This window comes from Nannospalax galili, unplaced genomic scaffold (assembly GCF_000622305.1).
Source record: "Nannospalax galili isolate Female #2095 unplaced genomic scaffold, S.galili_v1.0 scaffold763, whole genome shotgun sequence".
Taxonomy (NCBI): domain Eukaryota; kingdom Metazoa; phylum Chordata; class Mammalia; order Rodentia; family Spalacidae; genus Nannospalax; species Nannospalax galili.
In genome coordinates, this window is record NW_008349451.1 from 1,350,455 (window position 1) to 1,369,696 (window position 19,242).

At 46.0% G+C, this 19,242-nt stretch overlaps 1 protein-coding gene across 7 annotated transcripts in view; it reads left to right on the forward strand.

Annotated features, from left to right (window-relative positions):
* Stk38l (serine/threonine kinase 38 like) overlaps positions 1-19,242 on the forward strand; it is a 65,937-nt gene that overhangs the window by 38,121 nt on the left and 8,574 nt on the right. For 5 of the 7 annotated variants that reach the window (XR_003851677.1, XM_029570291.1, XM_008846882.3 and 2 more), the window contains 7 exons: positions 4,237-4,381; positions 8,674-8,725; positions 15,983-16,105; positions 16,472-16,555; positions 17,367-17,490; positions 18,317-18,471; positions 19,019-19,121. Coding sequence is in view for 6 of the 7 variants with exons in the window: in XM_029570288.1 (XP_029426148.1) it covers positions 4,237-4,381; positions 8,674-8,725; positions 15,983-16,105; positions 16,472-16,555; positions 17,367-17,490; positions 18,317-18,471; positions 19,019-19,121 (786 nt within the window). In the remaining variant the exon portion in view is untranslated. Of the gene's footprint in view, positions 1-3,625; positions 3,728-4,236; positions 4,382-8,673; positions 8,726-15,982; positions 16,106-16,471; positions 16,556-17,366; positions 17,491-18,316; positions 18,472-19,018; positions 19,122-19,242 lie in introns of all 7 variants that reach the window. The other 2 variants (XM_029570289.1, XM_008846883.3) reach the window with 1 other exon arrangement.

Genomic DNA, 19,242 nt, shown 5'->3' on the forward strand with positions numbered 1-19,242 from the left:
CCCGACTGAACTGTCTCTCTAGCCTCCCCTGACACTTTTGTCTTACACAGAACTGTGTTCAGGGGTTTTCCAGGCATCTTCCTTCCTACCTCTGACCTGCTTCATCTTGGGAAGTTGGATGAGCCTTGGGCTTATGTTGTCATCTCTAGCCACCTGCCGGGGAGGTCCTGGAGTTGTCAGCTGTTTATGCTGAATAACTTTTCTCTGGTTGCTGTGCTCACCGACTCTAGCTGTCCTAGCATGCTTTCAATGTGCAGGGCCTGTTCCTGGCTCCATCTCTGCTGTGAAAACCAGTAAGTTGCTTTTCTCTCTTGTTTATCAATCTGCTGTGAGCTTGGTTAGGGAATAGTAGCTTCCAGAATTTAATTGCTGACCACCACATCTTGTACCTTGGCAGACTGATCAGGGAGTACATTCTGCAAAGCCCCCAGGCAACCAGTCAGCTCCCTCTAAGGCTGTCTCCCTCCCTCCCTCTCTTCCTCCTTTCCTCCCCCCTCCCTTTTCCCATCTTTCTGACTTCTCCAAGCACTATTTATGTCACATAACTGTAATTGATGTCTCTGCATTTTTTTAAAGAGCCGTTATGAAAAGGTTGTTTGCTTCTTCCTCCTTGACTTTGTGAAGAGATTGTTTAGGCCTGGAACAATCACAGTTCGGTCCTGGCTGTTTTTTCCTCCCAGGAACTGGTAAAGCACTTGTCAGGCATTGTCTTCACAGCTGCTGATATCCTGGGCACTTCCGTGGTCACGGGTGCATGTTGCCAGGAGGAGGGCACACAGACTTCCTAAAGCCCTTTGGGTCCGCTCTTGGTTGGAGGTTTTAAGGGCCAGCCTGGTCTACATAGTGAGTTCTAGGCCAGCTGGGCCTACTGGAAGACCCTGTCTCAAAAAGACCCCCAAAAAATTATTTAAAAAAATTTAAATTTATGTATGACTGTTTTGCTTGCGTGTATGTAAGTGTATCACATGCACGCAATGCCCATGGAGGGCAGAAGAGGACATCAGATCACCTGGAACTGGAGTTATAGGCAATTGTTGACTGCCATGTGGGTGCTGGGAATTGAACCTGGGTCCTCCGCAAGAGTAGCCAGTGAGTGCTCTCTTACCTGCCTGGTCATCCATCTCTCCAGCCCCTATGACAGGTTTCTGAAGTTGACTTAAATGCTGTGAGTTTTGGTCCATGCTTCTCTTGCCTCCCAGTCCTGACAGCAAACATGATTGGGAGCTGCTGGCTGTACAGCATCTTTGTTCCTCTTCATCTTTTTAGCATCTAACCCAGAAGCAGAACGTAAGCCCAGTGACTGAGGTTTTTGCAGTGTTTTGTATGGTGTTCAGTTGAGCAGTTTGGCCCTTATAGATCACATGGCCTTGCCAATTCCTGGTCTACTTTTTTTATTATTAACTTTTTTTTTTTTTTTTTTTTTTTTTCTGCTTTTTTTTTATTTTTTTTTTTTTTTTTTTTTTTTGGTCTTTTTGAAGCAGGGTCTCTCTGTAGCCCTAGCTGGCCTGGAACTCACTATGTAGCCCACGCTGGCCTTGAACTCACAGTGATCCACCCGCCTCTGCCGCCTAAGTGCTGGGATAATAGGTGCTACTACGCCCAGCCCTATTAACCTTTTAAAGAAATAATACTGTTATTAGAGCATGAAATAATTTTTTAAATGAAACTAAGTGCCTCTGGAAATAGCTTAGCTCTGCGTAAGCATCGTGGCTTTTCTGTGGGTTCCCTGTGGATTCCCTGGGCCTTATCTCAGGTGGCCTCAGACAGGCCTATGAACTGGGCAGAGCACAGGTTCTAATTCCTCTGAGGAAATGTGGTTGGAGCACTGTTCTGCTGGCTGGAATCAGACCTTGTGATCCAGATGGGATTAGAACTGAATCTCTGACTCCAGGAGTCAGCAGAGGGCTTTGCCTTTTCTGAGCTCTTCCATGACTTTCCACTGTCTGCATTTGTAAGTTGGGTTCAGTCATTCATTAATGTGTGCTCTGTGTCAGATATGATGTTGTGGTAAATATTCACAAAGAAAACTCCTGCCTCTGGTTTAGAGGGATGGGCAAATGGATTGCTAATGACGGGACACCAGTGCCTGCAATACAGATATAAATGTTAGAGACCATCCAGAGAGGAGCAGCCGGTATGTCCATCTGTGGTAGAGGGTAGAGAAGGCACTGCTGGAGGATGGAGCTGGGGCCACAAAGGATTGGATTCCTGAACATCTAACTCCATAGTAGGTCGTGTGAGGGACTGCAGGCATGAAGGAGCCACAGGGGTATTGGGAGACAGCATGAAAGGCTTAAAAGTGAGTTGGAGCTGGAGTCCTGACTCCATAGCCTATTGCTGTGTGAGGGTCCTAAGCCTCAGGTAACCGTCCTAAGGAGGAGATAGAGTGCTGTCACCTTAAGAACTGGAAGCGGGTGGGGGTAGGGACAGTCAATGAATAAAATAACAGATTTTTCTGAGATTGCAGGATTAGCAAGAGACAAGGTCAGCTCGTTTTGAAAAGATTTACATAGACTGCAGAAGAACAGGTTTATCATGTGAGAACAGTAGATTCCATCTCAGATAGGGTGAGTTTGAGGTTCAGGCCATACATTGCATATAAACCATAAGACAACCAGAAGTGGGAGTCACTGTGCTTGGATTACTTTTTTTTGGGGGGGGAGGGGGTTGGGTTTTTTTTGAGACAGGGTTTCCCTCTAGCCCCAGCTGATCTGAAACTTGCTATGTAGACCAGGCTGGCCTTGAACTCATAGAGATCCACATAGAGATCTGCCTGCCTCTTGTTTCCCAAGTGCTGGGATTAAAGGCGATGGATTACATATTTTTAACCTGTGCTTGAACTCACTGGCTGTTGACGAACAGGAACTCTTTTGTTTCATTCTACCACCCCTGAATCTAGCCCACTCAGGTTTTCCTACAGAGCCCTGTGCCTTTGTAGCTAAAGTGTGGTGGGTGTTGGGGTGGCAGCGGGTTTGGAGGGAATGCTCCTCTGTTAAAGTGGAACTTGGGATGGTTTGGCAAGCTGACTCTTGTCCAGAATGGTCTGTTATGATCTCCTTAAAGAAGCAAAAACTTGGGGCCAGAGAGATGGCTCAGCTGTTAGGAGCACTGGCTGCTCTTGCAGAGGGCCCGAGTTTGATGACCAGCACCCACATGGTGGCTAACAAGCCTGTAACTCCAGTTCCAGGGAATCCGATGACCTGTTCCGACCTCCGTGGGCATTGTATGCCACAGGTACACTTATATACATATGCAGACAATATACACATAAAAAATAAAAATAACAAAAATTTTTAAAAAGATGGAAAAACTCCTGTAATATACGAACACTTTCATCTTTTTGGCTGAGACAAAGCCTGTGGTCAGCAAGTCCCTCACAAGTGGTTCTATCAGCAGCAACAGTAGAGTTCAGTTTCCCTGGGAAACAGCCACTTTGCCTCATTCTTCAGGTTCCTTGCATCCCGTAACTGATGACACTATCTTCAAATCAGTGCTTTGCTAGGCTGGCCCAGGGTTTCTAAAAGTCAGAGCTTGGGAGCCTCTGAGCAGACACATGCTGTCCAAAGCTTCATGCTACTATCCTGGCTTAATTCACACATTTCTCTCTCCTGCCTGGTTCTTACAGGTGTTTGAGTTTAATTTGAAAATGAGATGACCCTCAGGAAAGTGCACTGCCCCCTGTTGTAATGCTGTTTAAGCGACCCCAACCCCTGAGACATATACCTGTGTAAGTTGCCCTCTGCCTGTGTGCACAGCTTCTGGGACATACTGTGTCACAGGATCCACCTGGAGAAGTTCTCTCACTATCTGAACTATGTCACATCTTAGGAAACATTTACTGGGAACGTAACTATCAGCAAACTCGTAAATTTTAATTAGTCATTAATAAATCAGCAAGGTGGACGGAGGCTTCCTTGTTTTGAATGCTGCCAGATGCGGCCCTTTGTATGTTAGTGTGTCTGTTAATATGTGGGCTGTTGTTAGAACTTCTTCGCTGTAGTAACTTCTGTTTTGCCAGGACAGGATTAATTTCTTTGGCTTTGGGAACCATGCACCTTGGGGTGGCTGATGCTGGGATCCCAGCAGTGAGCTTTGCATTATTTATAACATGGAAACCTTGGATTGTTAACCAGTAGTAGCATTATTCTTATAGAAATTAAACATTTTTGAGTTTTGTATAAGAAATGGGTGAGTTTGTTTCCTGCTGAATAACTTGGTTTTAATATGTCATTTCAGTTCCTGTTACTATGGCAGTGACAGCAGGGGCGACAGCCACCTTTCCTATGAGCAACCATACCCGGGAAAGAGTGACCGTGGCCAAGCTCACATTGGAGAATTTTTACAGCAACCTGATTCTGCAGCATGAAGAAAGAGAGACCAGGTATAGTTAAGGCTGGCCAAAAGCTTGGTCAATAAACTTTCGCTGTGATTGGATGGGAAATGGGATTTTCCTTGGTAATCTCAGTTTTGTGGCTCCTTCCTGGCTGTTTCTGACTTTCCTGCACTGACGGTGCACCTAGATGCTTGTTCTGTTTCCACGGAACAAGTTCCTGGGTTCCCAAAGTCTTGTGTACATATATTTGTAACATGTGTCAAGCAATGATTTAATCAAACCTTTTCTAGCTTTGACAACATGATATATCTTCATGGTTTTCTTTAGAGGAATGCTTTAGAAATGACCGACTTCAGTTGATAACATTCACAGTGCTGTGTATCAGTGGCTTCGATTCTTTAATTGAAGAATTAAAAAAAGAGTGGCTGTCACATTGCCTCCGTGAAAGTTACAGCCTGGTGAGGGTACGGGTGTGCCTAAACATGGCATGAGAGATGGAGGTTTGCAGTAGAGGGGGACCGAGGGAGGAGCGGTTGCTTTGGCTGTGGCCGTGGGAACGCTTCCGAAATGGTGATGACACCGAGCAGGGTTGTAAGGGAAGAGTAGTCTCCTATATCGTAGAAGGAAGGAGAGGGTAGGGGAGCAGGAGAGGGTGTGAGGAAGTCACCTTCCATTCAGGCACAAGAAATCCCTGCTCTCAGCATTCCGAGCAGCTGGTGATTTGCTGCATGGGGAATCTGCAAGATTTTAAAAGTAGAATTAAATGATCAGAGTGTTTCTCTGGAAGGCAGCTGTAACTGTGACTTGTAGTGTGCATGGGAGAGATGGAGACCTACAAGTGGGAAAGGCTGGGGATGTGGTCCAGCTTGAAGTAGGAGAGATGATCTGAGTAGAGAAGAGCTGATGAGTGAGAAAGATTGGCTAAGAAAGGCAGCAGTGTGAGAGCGCCGAGTCGGCACTGATTGAAATCTTACCGGCAGAGCCGGGTGGGGTGCGGTGGGGTGGTGTACCAGGGCTGGAGAAGAAGACAGGCCACTGCAGGTCAGACCCAGGTGAGGAGAGACTTAGTGAATAGAAATACTCAGAGAAGTTGGTTCAGAGGCAGAGTAGGACTATGTGAGGGCTAAGACATGAGTGGTAGTCAAGAGTGACTTCACTAAGATCCTGAAGGTCGAGGGGAACAAGACTGGAGCAGAGACAAACCAGAAGTACTGTTTACTGCCAGCAGAAATTCCCGAAGAGGTCAAGATGGCAAATACGTGGGTACATTGTGCAGGCACTCTCTGACTTCATGTTTAGGACCATGTGAACATGATACGCAAGCCTGGCATGGTGGTGCATGCCTGTAGTCCTAGCACCCAGGAAGCAGAGGGATTACAAGTGTGAGTTCAAGGCCAGTCTGGACAATAGAGCCAGACTCCATGGGGGGTGGGGGCGTGTAAAAGTGGAACAGGTTCAGTAGAAATTAGAATTTGGGTTTAAATTTTCTATTTTGGCCAGACATGGAGGCACTTGCCAGGACTTGAGAGGTAGAGGCAGGAGAATTGCAAGAAGTTTGAGGGCAGCCTGGCCTGCATAATAGGTTCTAGGCCAGCCAGAGCTATTCGGAACACAAACAGAATATTTGATCTCTTCCCAGACTAAGGATTTGTGCTCTGCTGATGCTGGGCAGTGCCAGTGAGCCCCACCTGGTCAGCCGCATGATCACAAGGGGAAACAGACAACACTGCTAGTCTGGGTTGCTAAGCCGTGATGTCTGGTAGGTAGATGCGTTCATGCACTTTGAAGTCATGTCTCAATCTATGCTGAATTTATTGGGATATGGCTATCATAAATCAAGGAGCACCGTACGAACCATAGAAATAGTGATGATGGCAATATGGTAGACATTTAAAAAGTAGAACGAGGCTGAAGAGATGCTCACTGGTTCAGAGTACCACTCTTCTAGAGGACCAGGGTTAGGTTCCCAGCACCCACATGGCACCTCACAGCCATCCCTAACTCCAGTTCCAGGGGGTCCAGTGGACTTGTCTGACCTCCTTGGGCACTGCACACATGTGATGCACTTACATACATGCAGGCAAAACACTCATACACATAAAGTAAATTAAAAGATAGAATTAAGGCAGGGTAGAGCAGTTGCCTAACATGTCTGGGGCCTGTGTGTCTGCACACACATGCTCACACAGGTATACACATGTACATACACGCCCACACACGAGTTGAAGCACACACATGCTCACACAGGTGTACATGCACACACACACACACACACACACACACACACACAAAAGAGTTGAAGCATTTTCCAGTGATAAAATTTAAGTCAAGAGGGAAGTAATTGGAATCACTGGGCCTTAACATAAATGACAATGCATGAAATCCAGTGCAGGGGCTATAAGAGGGTGCAGATGGGGAAGGGGATAAAGACTGTTATGGTGTTGTGTATGAAATACTCAAAAAGTCAGTAAAAAATACACAAAAAATTATTTTTTTAAGGCAGTTTCAAACTTGGTGCCATGGAAATCAGATTAGCTAGCGAGTTCCTGTTTTCTAAAGGCACACTGTAGGAAAACTTGTGATTTATTTTTGAGGTTTAATTAAGGATAAATGCATGAGCCTAATAAGGCGCTAACTAGAGGGAAGTGAGAGCGTTTGGAGGGAAAATCACTGTGATTACGTCAGGGGCAGGTTTGAGACATCATCTCATACTGTAACCAGGCTGGCCTGTATGACTTCGCAGTGCCCCTGCCTAAGCCTCCTGAGTGCTAGGTCACAGGTAGGCCACCATGCCCAGCTGGGGTTACAAGAGAAGTCATGGTTGGAGTTTCCTGTCAAACATGATGGGCATGGATAAAGAATTTTGCCAGCGTAAGGACGAGTTCATGAAGTGTTGACCTTGGCAAGATGGGATTTGACAGGTGGTCAGTCTGCCTGTGTAAACAGTCCCTCCTGAAAGGTGGCCTCCTGCTCCTGGGATTCATTCTGTAGAAAATCTGAAGCAGATCCACCTAGCAGTCCTAAGGACCCTCCCTGCACAGGGCAGGGAAGAGCAGGTGCTGAGAGCACGGTTCTCTCAAGGCCAGGCCTGAAGAATAATGTGTAAACAAAGGTCAGAACCAGTGACAGACCCTGCGGCGGATGCCTGAGTGAGTGTGGGAAGGTCACTGGGCTTCACCTTCTTTGTTGAGCTGCTGAGTTGCCCACAGGTGTCTGGTGCTATTATAGTGAATTTTGCATAGGAAAGAAAAGGAATTGATCTTAATCCTGCTTTAAAAGGAGCTTGTCAGGGCTGGAGTTATGGTTCAGCAGTTAAGAACTCTTGCAGCTCTTAAGAAGACCCGAAATCAGTTCCCAACACCCATGTTGGATGGTTCACAACCACCTATCCCTCCAGCTCCAAGGGATCCAATGCTTCCGGCCTCTGTGGACACCTGCACTCATGTGCACATATCCCCAGACAGACACACACCTCCATAATAATTTTAAAATAATTAAAAATAATTTTTTTTGTCTTTTTTTTGAGACAGGGTCTCCTTGTAGCCCCAGGTGTCCTGGAACTCACTGTGTAGACCAGGCTGGCCTTCAACTCACAGAGATCTGCCTGCCTCTGCCTCCCAAGTGCTGGGATTAAAGGTGTGCGCCACCACGCCTAGCAATAAAAAAATATTTTTAGAGGAGCTTATCTTTGGATGTATTACCATGAACAGCAGTTACCATCCTCGTTGGGGAAACCCAGAAGCGTTAGTCTTTGTTGCAGTCCAAGCTAATTAGGATGAGTTGTCCAGACTTATATTTAGGAAAAACCAACACCAGAGAAATCAGATACTGTTCTCTTAATGAGCTGCAGTGTGTGCCACAGCCCTCTCCCCAGTTACCCTATCTTCACTCCATCAGAAGTGTATAACCCAGCTAACTTCATGTTAAAAAAAAGGGAAAAAAGAAAAACCAAACAACTGAACTTAGCTGGAAAAGCAAATGTTTTGATGAGTGTTATTTTTCTGAACCTATGCTGTCCAGTATCCACAGAATTTTAATAAAGCACCTGCAGTTGCACTCAGTCTTTCCTTAGTTAGGAAAGTTAAGCTTCAGGTAGGAGACTTAGAGCAGTTCATTTTGTACTAAGTGAGAAAAGGGGCTCTGGTCAGCACGAGGGGCTAATGTCAGTTTGTATTTTGAGAAAGAGCTGTTCATGGTGAGTAGATGAATCTTGATGCAGCTTGAAAGATTTTCTTAGCATAGCATGCCGGAGTGATTCACTTGAATAAGTAAGTATGTATTCTTCTGGGGAAATAGTTAGAAACATACTTAAATTCTCAATATTTTTTTCTTTTGAAAAGGCAGAAGAAATTGGAAGTGGCCATGGAAGAAGAAGGGCTGGCAGATGAGGAGGTAAGGCGGCTGTCTGCTGCACTGAGCAGAGGTAGCACAGCGTTGCATGTCGGTGTCAGCCATGCTGAGGTCTCCATGGTGTGTCTTGCTTCTTGCTGTGTTGTACACAAAGCTACTGCCGTGATTGGCTTTGCTGCCGACTTGACACACCTGGGAAGAGGGAGCTTCAGTTGGGGATCAGATTGGCATGTGGCCATGTCTGTGAGGTACTTTCTTGGTGGTTGAGTGATGTGGGAGGGCCACATACCGCCCCTGCCCACTGTGAGTGGTGCCACCCCTGGGCAGGTGGGTTGAATAAGAAAGCAGGCTGAGCATGGGCAGAGGAACAGACCAGTAAGCTGTGCTCCTCCGTGGCCTGGGCTCTAGCTCCTGCCTCCAGGTTCCTGTCCTGCACTTGGGTCCTGGCTTCTCTCAAGGATAAGCTCTGATCAGGACTTGTAAGCTTTTCTTCCCCAAGTTGGGCTCGGTCGGAGTGTTTATCACAGTGATGAAGAACTAGCGAGGGGCAGCACCTTAGAAGGAGAGAGCTCTTTCCCCCCCCAAGAACATTTCTTCAGTGAATACTGTCTACAGTGCTCTGGTGTGTGAACCAGGCCATGCACGGGAGTCAGCCCAATGCTCACCCCTCAAGTTTTCCCTAAATACTTTTAAGGCATTTGTTTCTGCAGATGGGTGTCTCTGCCCCTTTGGACTGCCATACATTTCACTGATGAGTGACTGTCTGAGATGGCCTCTCCCTCCTATCCCTGGTTTTTCTGCACACTGGAAACCAGACCTGCTTCCTACCCTTCACTACAGTACAGGCCTCTTGAGCAGAGGCCTCTGTCCTCTAGCTTTGTCTCTTACCACCCACCCACAGCCGGGCCCACGCTGAATTGCAGATTTCCCTTCATATCCACATATCCGTCTCTGCCACTTGGAACTGTTTCTCCTCCCCACCCCGGTCATTCTTCAGGAGTTTTAGGTCAGCGTGCGTCACCCCACTAGGAACTCTAACCTAGTGCTCAGGTGATTGTCCTGCGTCTGCTGTAACACTGTTCTGTCCCTGTGGTAGCCTAAAAACATCGTCTTCCCAGAGACCACAAGTGCCACTGAACCTGATGCATCCCAGAGGGAGTCATGAGCAGTGCCTCCTTGCCTTCAGGGAGTCTACAGACCGGAAGGAGAGCGTGTATATTATGTTGGGGATGCGCACACATACATGCATGCCCAGGTATACATGGTAGGGACTGGACGTATAGCTCAGGACAGAGTGCAGAGTCCTAGGTTTGATCCTAGTAGGGCCCCCTCCAAATAAGTAAAAAAATGTATGTATATCATGGAAGGTAGCAAACTGAAAATACCCCAGTTACCCCTTCAGGGAATCAGAGACGGTCTCCGGGAAGAGGTAACAACTGTTTGGAATCTCAAGTCAGAGATATATGCAAATAGTGAATATATATGCAGAGTAGTGAACTTGTGCTGTAAAGTGAGCAGGAAGAGAAGGTTAAGGACAGTTGCCTGCAGCAGTGGAAGCCAGCCTCGGCACAGGTGATGAAGACGTGCCTTAGTTTCCAGCCGATGGAGTCACTCCTACATTACTTGAGTGTTTGGTCATCAGAAGAGTCTTAAGTTAAAGAGTTGACTTCCAGTGAGGGCCAAGCTGCCATAGTCTGTTTCCCCATCTTTGTGGTTGCAATGTTTATTAATGCTGGAGCGTTTTATGAAAGGTAGAAAAGGCAAACATTTTTATACTTAAATGTTATTATTTACATGAAGTTAGTGTTTCAAAAACTCATTTCATCTTTAAATTTTAGTGAGAAACTAGTAACTTAAGACTGTATCCTGGGGCTGGAGAGATGCTCAGCAGTCCAGAGCATTGGCTGCTCTTGCACAGGACCCATGTTTGATTCCCAGCACCTACATGGCAGCTAATAACTGTCTATAACTCTAGCTCCAGGGGATCCAACACTCTCTCCTGACCTCTGTGGCATTGCACGACACAGGTGCACTTACACACATGCAGGCAGTACACTCATACACAAAAATAAATTTGTACCCTAATCCCTAGGACAAAGTAAAAGTGAGTGCATCTTTCCGTATTTTTCTGATTAATGGTGTAGCTTTCTTATAGCTAATAATAACTGTACTGATATAGAAATCAAACACAAGTTCTTTTTTATTGCTTTTTTAAGAATTTCATACAATTTTAAAAAACATATTCAGAACCCTTCCCCCACCTCCTCTCAGGTCCCCTCCCCCAACCCTATTATTCCCCTCACTTCATGGCCTCTATTATTTTTCCTTAAGGCCTATCAAGTTTGTGTTCCGCAGATACTTGGCTGTAGGTCCAACCTTGGAATGTGGTCGGCCCACCAGCACCGCACCTTTAATAAAACTTGACTGCCCTTTCCCCACAGCTTTCAGTTGCCTGAAGATCCTCAGCTAGGGGTCGGGCTTTGTGCTCACTGTCCCCCTTGAAGCTGGTATTTTGTCTGGTTGAGCTTGCACAGATCTTGGACGTGCTGTCACAACCACTGTGAGTTCCTATGTGCAACTGCCCTGTTGTGTCTGGAAGACACAGTTTCCTTGAATTCAGCCACCACCTCTGGCTCTTAAAATCTTTATACCTCCTCCTGCAGTAAGCCCTGAGCTCTCGGAGGAGAGGGAGTGACGCAGGAGTCCCTTTAGGGAGGACCGCTCTGCAGTAAGCCCTGAGCCCTGGGAGGAGAGGGAGTGACACAGGAGTCCCTTTAGGGATGAGTGCTCTGCAGTCTCTTGTTCTCTGCACATTGACCAGCTGTGGGTCTCTGTGTTAATCATCATGTGTAGTAGGAAGCAGCTTCTCTGGTGGGCATGGAGAGATGCATGAATCTGTGGGTAACAGTAAGTTCTTGGGACTTGGTTGAGTACCATGTCCATTTAGCAGGGTGACAGTAGTAGGTTATGCCCTATGGCCTGTGACCACAGGTTCTTGGTCCTGATACCAGTGCCAAGTATCTCGTAAAGCGGCTTTAAACCCAGGCTGGTAGTGGTTGGTGGCTCCCACAGCACTCATGCCACTGTTACCCTCGTGGGCGTGTCCTGCCAGGCCCGTTGTTACTGTGGCTCTTGGTTCACAGTTGGGTTAGAGTAGTGAGTGCTTTTACCTTCTGATAGCGAGCTTCGCACCTGCCAGCACTCAAAGCCAGCAGAGCGGTCGGTGTCAGCTTGCTTTCTCCGTGCTTGTTCTGCGGCTTATGTATGTAAAACACAAGGTCTTAGTTTGAAGTCTAGAGGAAAGGCTATAGGGACAGAGGCCTATGCTGAGCATGGTGGTTCCTGTAATCCCTGCACTCAGAAGCTTGAGGTGGGAGAATCTCCAGTGTCCTGGACTACATAGCAACACGCGAGACTCTGTCTCAAAACGGGGGCAGGGGAATAGTAGTTGTGTTTTATAATATGTTTAATCCTTGTCTGTTCATGAAGACCCATTATTTTCAGTAAGAATCCAAAAGCTAGGCCTAGTCAGCCATGTTCCTGGTGACTGGCTTCAGTTGTGGGCACTGACAAGTAGGGAGCAGCTACCCTTTCACCTAGCCCAGCATGGCCAAGTGCTTGGTGTTCAAGAAAACCTGGGAGCTTGGACTTTTATACACAATCACTTGCTTTTTAAAGATCTGGAAAGTGATTAGAATAAAATCAAGTTGCAGTCCTGGTAAAGTCTCTGAAAGCTGAACACACTTCATTGCTTCCCCTTGGCACCATCTGGTGGGCATCAGCAATTTTCTTTAGTTCTTATAAATGCTTTGTAGAAAATGTCAACTCATTTTACTTCCAAAGTAGTCTGTGGTTCATAATGCTTAGTTTTAAAACTCCAGGGTTTTGTTCTGTAAGATATATTTGTCTTTTTGAGACTGGGTCTCCCTGCCCCATCTCCCAGCTAGCCTGGAAGTCACTGTATAGACCAGGTTGGCCTTGGACTCAGAGATCTACCTGTCTCTGCCTCCCGAGTACTGGGACTAAAGGCATGCACCACCACACCTGGCTTCCACCCCTGGCCTCTTTATGTGGGTTTTTGGGTTTGCGTGGCAGACATGATACCTACCGAGCTATCTCCCCAGCCCCAGTGTGGGTTTTCAGTAAAGTTCTGTATGATTGAGTCCAGCCTGGTCTACACAGTGAGTTCCAGGACAGCTGGGGCTACAGGGAGACCCTGTCTCAAAAAGACAAAAAAATAAAATAAAATAAATGCAGTTCTTTAATGAAAATCACTACCTTCACTGGTAATAGAAAACTGTCCATGGATCGTTGATGAGTGAGCCGTGAGAGCATCACACCACGTGCGGTCCGTAAAACAGTGTACCCGGAGAAGCACACCTGCTGCACCTGCGAATCTCAGAGCTTTGAGTACACTGTCTGCCGTACAGGAAGCTGAGGTCCACCATCCATTTGAAAAGAAATGGACTGCCATTCCAGCACTAGGGAGGCTAAGTAGGAGAATTGCCACAAGTTCAAGGCCAGGCACAGAGTGAGACCCTGTTTCAAAATACCAAAAAAAAAAAAAAAAAAAAAAAAAAACAACAAAAAACAAAACAAACAATAACCCCCCCCAAAAAAAAACTTGGCCATCTAAAGATGATTGGCCAAGCCAGCCAATGTGAAAAAAAAAAAAAAAAAAAAAAAAAAAAAAATGGAAGAAACAAAGAAAAGAAATCCGTCACGCATGGGTGATTATTTCTTAGGGGAGACCAAATCAGCAGCTCGTGCTGCAGAAGAGAGCCATGAAGTGGCATCTGCTCACAGATTCTTGTAGGAGAGGAACGGACGGATTAGCATGGAGATGCGCTTGCCTGTGGAGGTTCTGGAGTCCGTACCCTGAGCCATCCACAGCATGCTTTTCATCAGCTCCCTCTGGAGCACAGCGCTGACTCAAAGTGTGGAGTGGACTGTCCCTGGGCGATGCATGGTGCTGCAGGCAGGTTCCACCTGGACCCCCGCTGTTGAAGGGCTGTGCTCTGGCAGACTGTGAGCTCTCTGCTTGCTGCATTCTACAGCTGTTGGGTACTGGGTACTCAGTGAACTTGTTTTGTTTTGTTTTGACTTATTTATGGATCAAAAGCACATTTTATAAAACTGCATAATTAGGTCTTTTCTGTTCAGAGCAGACAGACCCCTACCATATCTAAACCCTACTGTAGTGTCGTAGAACTCACAAAAAAGAGAGATTCGGAATTGTCTTTCACATTCTTACATTCATTTAGTGTGTGTAGTTAGTACAAATGAAAGCAACCTTTTTTATTACTGTGAGGGACATGGTGCTATAGTGCCACCAAGTGGCCTTCAAAGGAGAAAACCACAGTCCTGAAGGTTAAACGACCTGCAGATAAGTGCAGTCCTTTTATTTTGAGACAGGGTCTCCTGTAGCCCCAGCTGGCCTTGAACTCACTCTGTAGACCAAGCTGGCCTTGCGTTCACAGAGCTCCGCCTACCTCTGCCTCCGGAGTGGTGGGACTAAAGGCGTGGGCCACCACGCCCGGCCTTGTGCAGTCCTTTTTAAAACTAACACCTAGCTACTAGGTCTGGATAGGTGTTTGAAGATGGAACGATTGTTGCAGCTTTCTTTCCTTTATTGCCTGGTTTCTAGCGTACACACACATGCACACAGACACACAAGCACACACTCGAACACACACACAAGAACTTGGACCTTCTCCTTCACTATTGCCTACTTAGGCACAGTACCACTGTGCTGGCACTCAGTGTTGGGTGTGAAAAGGCTGTTAATGGCACCTCAGTCTTATGTGTGTGGAGTATGATACAGAGCTTTTTAGTTTGCCCTTTTGACTTTTTTGTTTTCACACTGTCGTAATTGCCACCACTGATGGGTCTGTGTGACTTACATTGTGGGCCAGTGGGTAGCAGTGCCTGCTGCCAAACCTGACAGCCTGAGTTGGATCAGTGGTGGAAGGAAAGAGCCCCCTCTCCAAAAGTCGTCCTCTGACCTCCACATGCATGCACAAGCACATGTACACAAAATAAAAATGTAAATAACTTCATTGAGCTGTTTGAATGGGAGACAATTGCTTGATTTCCTCTTAATTCTGTTGAGGTATTAGAATTGTGTATTGATCTCACACATACTTCCAATTAATTGTTCACCAGAGTTTAAAACAGAGACGTGCAGGAGTAGGGCAGTGTGGTGGTTACACCTTGAGCTGCATCTGGGAGCGATGTTTCTGAGCTGAGCTGTTAACAGCCATGTGACGTGTTTCCATTATGCTGACCCCTGAAAGCTTGATGGGGTCTGTTGGACATGAATACGTTGAATGTTTTCACCTTATCTCCCACTTCACACCTCTACTAGGGACTGTCTGTCATAAACTTGACTCTTACTGGGTGAGGGGCAGGTGAGGTTCAGCACAGTGAAGCGATGCCTGTTCAAATGCAGTCTTCAGTGGTGCTCATCAACAGCTGCTACTTTTATGGGGTTTGTAGGATCCAAGTATTACTATGAGAGTACTTACTTTGATTTTTTAATGGCATTTTGTATATAATTTTTTTTGCAGTTTTGTGTTTTCAGAAAGGTATGTGACATTTCAAGCTGTTTCCTGAAATTTACCCAAGATTCAGTTCTGCTATACGTGCATCTCTGTGGAAACGCTGCCATTGTGTGACTTTTGTGTCATGGATTTCAGTAGTTGTGACAGAGCACCTTGGAAATTATAGAACTGAAGCAAAGTAGATTTTCTGACAAAGTAAAAATCAGTGTCAGAGAAGGCAGAGCCTTGTGGCTGATGCTGATCTGCTTAATCCCAGGCCTTGGAGGGCTGAGGCAAGAGGATTGTCATGAGTTCTAGGCCTGAGTTACTCTAGTAAGACTCTGTCTCAAAAACAAGTCAGTACCTACAAGTTAGTACATACAAGTCAGTACATACAATAAGTCAGTACATACAGCAAGTCAGTACATACAAAATGCACCTGCATTTTCTGACTTATTTTTATGAACAAAGTGACCATTCAAATGAAAGAGTGAGTTATATGTATCATACACAAAGATGAACTATTTCAGAGTCCATTTCAAGAATACAGACTTATCAGGTATTTATAAATGTTTTCATAATATTATTTTATTCTTTCCTTTGCTCACTGAATACTTGGTTTGGTAAATAGATTGTGGTACTAGTACATAGTCTATAAGACACTTCTGTTTTCATGAGTATTGTCTTTTAATATTATAAATGCCTTTGAACTGACTTTATTCTAAAATCATCCTTTTAAATTGTCTTCTTTCAATAGAAAAAGCTACGCAGATCACAGCATGCTCGCAAAGAAACAGAGTTCTTACGGCTGAAAAGGACGCGACTTGGCCTGGATGACTTTGAGTCTCTGAAAGTTATAGGAAGAGGGGCCTTCGGAGAGGTGGGCTGCTTTGTATGGGTAGCCACTCAAAAATAGATTTCTTAAGTTGTTTAAAATAGGTATTAAAGTAGATTGTAGTCACTGAGGATGTAGCTGAAGTGGTAATGTTCTTGCCTAGCATGCACAAATCCCTGAGTTCCAACTCCAGCACTGCAGAATTGGGGTGTGGTGGCTCAAGTCCGTAATTACAGTACAGGAGGCAGGAGGATCCAAAGGTCAAGGTCATCCTCAGATACTTAGCAAGTATGAGGCTAGGCTTGGATACATGAGACATTATCTCCCCAAAAAGTATGTGGGGAGTTTGTATAGCTTCCCAAAAAGGAATAAATCATTGTGACTCTTTTAATGCTTAGGTTTGCATTCTAGGTGCGTCTGGTCCAGAAGAAAGACACCGGGCATATCTATGCCATGAAGATCCTGCGAAAAGCTGACATGCTTGAAAAGGAGCAGGTATGTGCTCACAGGCCGCCTTGTGCACCTCACAGGCAGTGCCCAGGGCCGCTGTGACAGGCAGTGTCCGAGCTGGGATTTTAAAGAACATATCTTACTATGTAAGCTGTTAATTTGGTAGCCTACTTCAGTGTTTTTCAATTAGGTTTAAATCTTCTCCAAGTGTACAGCTTGGGCTCCTATTAGAAAAGAACACAGGCTGGGTGGCTTACACAGGAGAAGCTTGTTATGTTCTGTCCTGGGTCAGGGCTCTGGTAGGTTTTAGTTCTGATGAAGGCTCTTCCTGGCTGGCTGCTTCTCATGAGGCCCACCACATGGCTTTTCCATGGTGAGTGAGGAAGACCACACACACCTCACAGGACTGAGGGAGTCCCTTTGTGTAAGGACACAAGTCCCGTCCCCATGAGCTCATTGGACCTCAGTCACCTTTCAGAAGCTGACGTCATACTGGGAAGGTTGGGACTGCACAGGGAGTTTGGAGAAACTTCCAGTCCATAGCGAGGTCGTCCTGAAATATTTCCTTATCTGACTGCAGTGAGAATGCAGACAGCTCAGCACCCACAGCCCTGTCACACAGCAAGTAAGACTTTGCTGATCTGCATGGCTGCAAAGTCTCTTCACCTTTTCAGACATGAGAGAAGCCAGAGTGAACTGGTTCCTGTGATTCTCCGTAGTTAAAGGGACCGTGAACGCGATTATGTTGCAGTATTTTCCCACACTCCAGGTTCTTTCATGGCTGTTGGGGATGGATAACTGAGGAGGTTAGCTTGGAAATGTGCTGCAGTTATTTTTTCAGAACATTCTCATCTAGGTGGCTCACATCCGAGCAGAGAGAGACATCTTGGTGGAGGCGGACGGCGCCTGGGTGGTGAAGATGTTCTATAGTTTTCAGGATAAGAGGAACTTGTATCTAATCATGGAGTTTCTCCCTGGAGGTGGGTAGCAGAGTGCACTGGCCAGGCGCCCCTTGCTCTATACCGATGTTGTCGTTAGTTTACTAATGAATTTACTGCGTTTATAGTAATTGTTTTCAGTACTTATTTCCTTAATAATACAAAATGATTTGATCACAAATCATACCGTTTTGAAGGAATGTTTAGGCTGGTACATTTTAAATTCTCCCATTCTGTGTTCACTGTAACCAGCTGTACTGTCATGTGTGTAGAGTTAAGAACAAGGCAGTATACAAAAACCTGGTTTCCAGTGTGCTCAGTCCTATCTTCCCCAGAATTCATTTCTTGTCTTCACACCGGCTCTGCTCTGGTGTGATTCACATAGTGTCCACCCAGTGCCATTGCAGACCATGTGGCTCCGCTTCTGCAGTGGTGCGCTCGTGGGGCCACAGATGGTCAGAGGTGCACTGCTTGCTGACTCAGACAGAAGTCCATATGCACAAGGGAAGCTCTGGCAGAGTACTCCCCCTTTCTAGCTGGGCGTGATGACATACGCCCAGCTCTGGGGAGATGGATGCAGGAGGATGAGGAGTTCAAGGTCATCCTCAGCCACATAGGAAGTTTCAGGCCAGCCCGGCGTACCTGAGGCCCTACCACACACACACACACACACACACACACACACACGAGGATGAAGGGTTCAGGGTCATCCTCAGCCACATAGGAAGTTTCAGGCCAGCCAGGCTACCTGAGGCCCTACCAAACACACACACACACACACACACACGCACACACACACGTGCGTGCGTGCGTGCGTGCGTGCGTGCATGCGTGCCTTTTCAGTAACACAGTTCTTTGCCTTGCTCAGGTGACATGATGACCCTGTTAATGAAGAAGGACACCTTGACAGAAGAGGAAACACAGTTCTACATTTCTGAGACTGTTCTGGCAATAGATGCAATCCATCAGCTGGGCTTCATCCACCGGGACATCAAGCCCGACAACCTCTTATTGGATGCCAAGGCATGTGAGGAAACAGAGTCCTTGGGCTCTGTCATGTCGTGAAATAACAGCTGATTTCCTGACTGGAAATGGCCAGCAGCAATTTAGGTTGTTTTATTTTGGTGAACTCCATTCTTTTCACAGAAGGTGCAGTAGGACAAGACCAGCACGGAATGGCATCATCAAAGAGATGGCTTTACAAAAAATCTGTGTTCTGTTTTTTAAAATCATCCTCAAATATGTATGACTTTTGCATTTTTAGCTATATGAATTCCAAACTAAGAATTTTTATTATAACTGCATTTAAGAGAGGACTTTATAATAAGGTTCTCTTTTGGGTGGTTCTTTATGAGACAGGGTCTCTCTGTAGCCCCAGCTGGCCTGTAATGTGGCATGTAGACCAGGCTGGCCTTGACATCACAGAGATCCACCTGCCTCTGCCTCAGCCTCTGCCTCCCAAGTGCTGGGATTAAAGGCATGCAACATCACGCCCAGCAATAAGGTTCTTTTTTCAAAGTTAACACAATTTGCCTTACTAGAAATTTCGTTTTGTTTTGTTTTGTTTTAGGGACATGTAAAATTATCTGACTTCGGTTTATGCACGGGGTTAAAGAAAGCTCACAGGACTGAATTCTATAGAAACCTCACACACAACCCACCAAGCGACTTCTGTAAGTGCTCTTTTCCTCTGGTTAAAGTATTGTAGCTGGTTGACTTTAGGACCGTGAGGGAGTGACGGTGTTCTCCCTTCTTCCCCCTGAACTCACCATGTGTTTCAGATGCAGGCTGTGA